The following is a 5,682-nucleotide window of genomic DNA, read 5'->3' as shown; positions in this document are numbered from 1 at the left end:
TGGCCAGGGTGGGGGCAGGGCAACAGGGAGGTGTGGGGCGGGGCCAGGACTCGGGGGCGGGGTCTCGAGTTCGGGATGGGGCCACGGCAGGTCTCACGAGCCAGAGAAGGGTTGGGGTGTTGGCGGAGGCGGGGAAGGATGCCAGGGCAGGACCAAAGGTGGGCTCTGAAGGCGGGAACGGACGCCGAAGCAGGGCGGGAGAGCTGGAACTGGGTCAGGGCCAGAAGTAGGCGGTGTGGCCGGCAGAGAAGGCCGAGGGCCGAGCCCTGGGGGCGGGGCTCCTTTAGGGGCGGGGCCGCACGGGGGTGGGAGGACGAGATGCCGGCCCGCAGCCTCCTTACCTGTGTACTGCTGGACTCCGGAGAAGGCGGGATGCAGGGTCTCGGCCACGGTCGGGCTCTGAGCTGCGGGCAGACGGAAGGGCTAAGTGGGGCGGCAGAAGCCTGCCATCCATCACCTCCGACCTTAAGCTCCGGAAGCGGAGCAAGGAACACCGCCCCAGCTTCACCTCTACGTAAACATTTTGCAAGGATGACTCCCGTGTTACAGGTGGGGAAACTGAGGCTCAGAGAGGTGAAGTAACTGGCACAGGGCCATTCATTCAGATAGGAAATGGCAGAAGCCTTACTGGAATTCAGGTTTCTTGGACTTTAGAGAGAGGTCAAAACATCACTCCCATCTCTGTCTCCCGACCTGGTCCCCTCCCTTTTTCCGTTTATTCTCTAGATTCTCCAGGACTCCAGGATTCTGCTCCAGACCCTCACCCACCCTCATGCATTCACCTCTCTCACTCGGGGAGGGGAGAAGTTGTCCAGGCCACCAGAACTAGTGAGTCTGGGGAAAAAATCAGCCAAAAGATTCTGCTCGTATAGAGAGAGGTAGCCAGAGGATGGAAAGGTGTGTGGGGGGGGGGGGCGCGAGACTGTAAACGGGTCACATGATCGAACTGCTCTGTAGAGCTAGAACAGATCTGCATCTTGATTGTGCTGGTGATTACAAGAATCTATACCTGTGATAAAATGGCATACAACCACACACACATACACGGTGCATGTAAAAAGCAGGGGAAATCTGAATAAGCGCTCCTACTCTAGTTGAGTTCATCGTTCGGTACCGATGTCAGTTTCCCGGTTTTCACAATGGTTATGTAAGAGGTTAGCATCAGGGGAAGCTGGGCGAGGGGTACACGGAACTTCTCTGTATTATTTTGGCAACTCCCCGTGAGCCTCCAATCATTTCAAAATAAAAATAAAAGTAAATTCTCCTCGATGGTGGAAACACAGATGACTTACTTCACATCAGTGAGGTGTTGGAAGATGTTTGCCTTGAAATCATAGTATAGGGTAGAGAAAGACAGTACCTCTGCTTCATGAGGGCAAGGCCCAGCCCACATCAGTGTGCAGTCAATACTGAGTGAGCGAATGAATGACTGAATACGGGTACTGGTATCTTCCCAAATAGTAATTAAAATAATTACGGCCGATGGTGCCATTCTTGGTACTAGGGGACGTGTTAAGCATTTTACATACTGACTTCATAGTCAATGCAGCCTCATGAGATGAGTGATGTTATTCGCCCTGTTTCTCGGATGAGCAAACTAAAGCTCAGAGACTTAAAGAAGCCACCAGTGCCACCGAAGCCAAATATGGACCCAGAAACATCTGGGTGCAGAGTTTCTACGTTTACCCTCCTTCTCTGTGCCCACTGCTCGCATTTGTTCAGCGGAGACGCCCTTCGTTCTGCCCCTCTGTTCCCTGGGCACAAAGGCACAGGAAATCATGCTTGTCCCAGAGACACCATCCCTGCCCCCTGCCACTGTCCTTAGCCCCGGGGGACCACCCGAATTACCTGGGTAGGGCACGAGGCCATTGGCATATACAGTTTCTAGGGCGGGGTGCCCGCCAGGGAAGGGCACGACACCTGCAAAGCCGTTGGTGATGGGAGCCACGAGGCCGGGCACGGCGGCAGTGCTGAGCAGTGGGGGCGAGTGCAGCCCTGCAGAGAAGAGCGGAGGGGAGCCTAGCGGCAAGGGGAGCCTGTTCCCGGCCCCAGCCCTGCCCACCTACCCTTGGGCCCCTGGCGGGCTCTCACCAGAGGCAGGGGCGATGGGTGTGGCAGGCAGCCCATTAAGGCTGACGGCGCCGATCTGCTGGATGTGGCAGGGTGAGAAGGCCACGCCGGGGCTCAGGTAGCTGCCCGAGGTGGACAGGACCGTTGTCTGCTGCTGCATGAGCTGGGGGTGGAGAGGGAGTCAGCATGCAGTCAGTGTGGCACATGAGATCATAGCTCATGGGGGCAGGCCTGGTCCTCCAGTGACTAGGTGTGGGTCAGGCTGGATATTTTGGCTCAGGCCAGGGTCAGGGCTCAGTCAGGAATTGGAGTTTAGCTTGGGATCAAGGCTCAGTATAGAATCAGGGTTCGGCCTTGGGATCAGGGCTCAGCCAGGAATCAGGACTCAGCCTTGGGGTCAAGACTCCGTCTCGGATCTGGGCTCAGCCTGGAATTAGGGCTCGGTCTGAGTCCATTTAGGAATTAAAGCTCACCCAGGGACCAGGGCTCAGTCAGGAATTTGATCTTGGCCTGGGATCAGGGATCAGCCAACACCGAATTCAGCCAAGATTGGGACTCAGTGTGGGGTCATCCTGGATTTAGAGGCTCGCTCTGGGTTTGGTCTTGGTTCAGGGTTGAGGCTCGGCCTGGATTTGGGGGCTGAGCATGGGGTCATGTCAGTTTGGAGTTAGGGTTTAGCTTGGGCTCAGGACTCTGTTTATGGCTGGAGGCTCAGTTATGGTCAGGATAGGACCCTGAGTCAGAGAGGTTGGGGAAGAGACAGAAAGATGGGCAGAGAGGCAGATCCCCTTAACAGAGACTACATGAAGAAAGAGACTGAGCCAGCCCCCCAGAGTGGTCTCGAGAGCCCCACGGGAGACAGAAGCATGTCTGCTGGGGTCACTCACAGCCTGGGCGTAGGCACTATAAGGGCTGAAGGGCAGGGTGAGGGATGGCGTCAGGATGCCCAGCTGGCCCACCATCTGCTGCATGCGCCGTAGTGTTCGCTCCTTGTCCGTGTCGGCAAACTTGACCACCAGGCTGGAGGAGGCACCCTGCAGGGGCAGCCACAAGCAGGAAGGGAAAAAAAGGAGGGGGGTATCCAGGACTGGGGTCCCCAGAACTACACCAGCGCAGGTCCTTGGATGAGGGGTGGAGACAGCAGCAGCTGTCCGCCACCCCTAGCTGCAGACCTCAGGCGCTAAAGCGAGACAGCCTGGAGATCAGAGTCCCGGATCTCGCACTTGACCGTGCAGCCATCCCTGCACACAGGTGGGGCATCCGGGCCCCGGGGGCTGCGTCTGGGGTGCAAGGGAGGACCTATCAGCCACACTCTCAAACACAGGAGGAGAATCCAACTCCTAAAGAACAATGGAGGCCCCAGGTGAAGAACCCTATAAGTGTCACCCACACCTGAGAACAGGTGAGAATCCAGCCACCAGAGAGGCTGACATGCCCCCTTTGATGGAGAGCTCACTCCCTGCCAGCTTCATCACTGGATGGCTGTGAGCAGGAGGAGCCTGACCTGGGGCTGAGCTGAGTCCTGCTCTTCCAGGGACTAAACTTGACACCTGCTCTTCTGGGACCGCCCTGTGCTTTACATCGCTTTCAAGAACAACTGAGAGAAGAGTTGGTCCTCTAAGGCTCAACTTCCAGAGCAGTTTGCACATTTATGTACAGGGATGGTGGTTCCAGGAGCCCCTTCCCGGGGGGCAGGGCCACTCCCAATGCCTGGCTGGTCCTCCCCAGCCTCACGCAGCTGCTGACCCACAAGGTCCTGGCTCCAGTCCTACCCCTGCCCACCCCCTACTCCAGCCCCAAAAGGACATTTCCAACAGACCCGGCCCCTTCCCACTCCTGTTGAAACCCTCTGTGGCTCCCTTCCACCCTAGGAGGAACCCCTGAACCTTGGCCTTGAACCACAGGCCCCTCCAGCCATCCTCCCCTGTTCCTCTGCAGCCGCCGTTCCCCTCCCCACCTTTGACCTTGTCACTCTCCATGTCTCCCTGTCCCCTGCTGGCCTCGGCAAATCCCACCCACCCTCAGGTCTCACTTATCCTGAGAGACTCTCCTGTACACTTACACACATTCACACATTTGCACTCACCGCGCAGGCTCACTCACTTGCACACATGCTTTCATACATTCTCATGCACAAAAATCACACACATACACACATAAGCACATACAGTTACTATGCACACATAATCACATACCCGTACTCGCACGCGCTCATCCACACACATACACACTTATCCTCACACACACGGACACAGATGTGCGCACCTGTTCACCACAGCACCCAGGCATGTATACATTACATATGCACCGGCTCCCATGCACACTTAACCATGCACACTCACGTACACACCTCGTGAGCACACGGGTGCTCGCGTAACCCTCACCTACTAATAATCGCACACTCACACCGGCATGTGCACACCCACCTGCGCTCTCACGCACACGTGCACACACATGCAGCCACACACTTGCACGCTCGCACATTCACTCACACACATCCGCCCCCCAGCAGGGATCTGCCCTCTGCCTCCACCTGTGCCCTCTCTGAAGAAGGGCTGAGCGCCACCAAGTGGCTGGAACGGCAGGGACAGACCCCTCTTCCGTTTCCCACGCCACCCCCCGACCCCCCCACCCCCGCCATGGCCTGTGCAGCCCCTGCTCACCGGCATGGTCTGGCTGCCGTGCAGGGCGTGGATGGCCGCTTGAGCCTCCGTGTGGGAGGAGAACTTCACGAAGGCACAGCCTGCTCCAGGAGAAAGAGAACAGGTGAGAGGCCACGGGGTCTTTCTGGGCAGGAGAAGCCACAGGAGAGGGGGCTGGGAGCCCTGGGCAGCCGGTCAGCATCAGACACAGGTGGCCAGAAAGTCAGACAGTCAGACAGTCGGCCAGCCATTCCATCAGGAAGCTAGCCAGCCAGATAGCACACAATCAAGGGCAGGGGACAGGCTTAGAGAACACCCACCAGCCACCAACACCACAAGATCCAGAGTTGTAGTCGGATGTGCAGAAGTAAAATGAGAAACGGTCAGGCAGAGACACAGAGAGATACAGTCCTGTGGACGTACTCAGGCAGAGATACACTCAGACCCGGACAGATACGCCCAGGTGACCAGACCTGGAGAAATGGGGATAAAGTCTCCAGACAAGGGCAGACCCAGTGGGCCAGTCACACACAGAATCAGGTGGGCAGCCAGCCAGAGACCACCACACGCATGAAGACCCAGACAGAAAGAGTCACCTGGACACCCAGGCAGAAAGAGTCAGACCAAGAGGCGCAGGAGGAGTGATATTCAACCCTAGCCACATACAGTCACGTGGGCAGACAGGCAAACAAGTCTCGGGAGGTCAGTAAACAATCATTCCTAGAAAGTACAGCCATTCGGGAGAGCTGGAGTAGGTAGGATCAGGCCGTAAGACAGCCCACAGGACACGGGCAAAACCAGGCGGAATAGTCCCGCGGATGGTCAGGTAGAGGCAGGCAATCCCAGGCGGACATGGGCACAGAGGCAGGATTTGTGAGGCCCCACATCCTTCGCCCGCGCCCGCCCCCTTGTCCCAGGCCCCGCCCCTGAAGTGCCCCGCCCCAGCCCCAGGACGCGGCCCCGCCCCCTT

The 5,682-nt window shown here is 57.6% G+C and overlaps 1 protein-coding gene across 1 annotated transcript in view; it reads right to left on the bottom strand.

Annotated features, from left to right (window-relative positions):
- The window catches only part of CELF5 (CUGBP Elav-like family member 5), a 28,288-nt gene that overhangs the window by 19,700 nt on the left and 2,906 nt on the right, over window positions 1–5,682 (bottom strand). Inside the window, exons 3-8 of the mRNA XM_025042995.1 lie at window positions 4,734–4,813; window positions 2,958–3,104; window positions 2,092–2,233; window positions 1,849–1,995; window positions 342–404; window positions 45–165 (exon numbers count right to left, since the gene is read on the bottom strand). Coding sequence (XP_024898763.1) covers window positions 45–165; window positions 342–404; window positions 1,849–1,995; window positions 2,092–2,233; window positions 2,958–3,104; window positions 4,734–4,813 — 700 coding nt within the window. The remainder of the gene's footprint in view (window positions 1–44; window positions 166–341; window positions 405–1,848; window positions 1,996–2,091; window positions 2,234–2,957; window positions 3,105–4,733; window positions 4,814–5,682) is intronic.

This window comes from Pteropus alecto, unplaced genomic scaffold (assembly GCF_000325575.1).
Source record: "Pteropus alecto unplaced genomic scaffold, ASM32557v1 scaffold30, whole genome shotgun sequence".
Lineage (NCBI taxonomy): Eukaryota > Metazoa > Chordata > Mammalia > Chiroptera > Pteropodidae > Pteropus > Pteropus alecto.
Note: the sequence above shows the minus strand (reverse complement) of the source record. Positions and strands in the feature narration are given on the sequence as shown.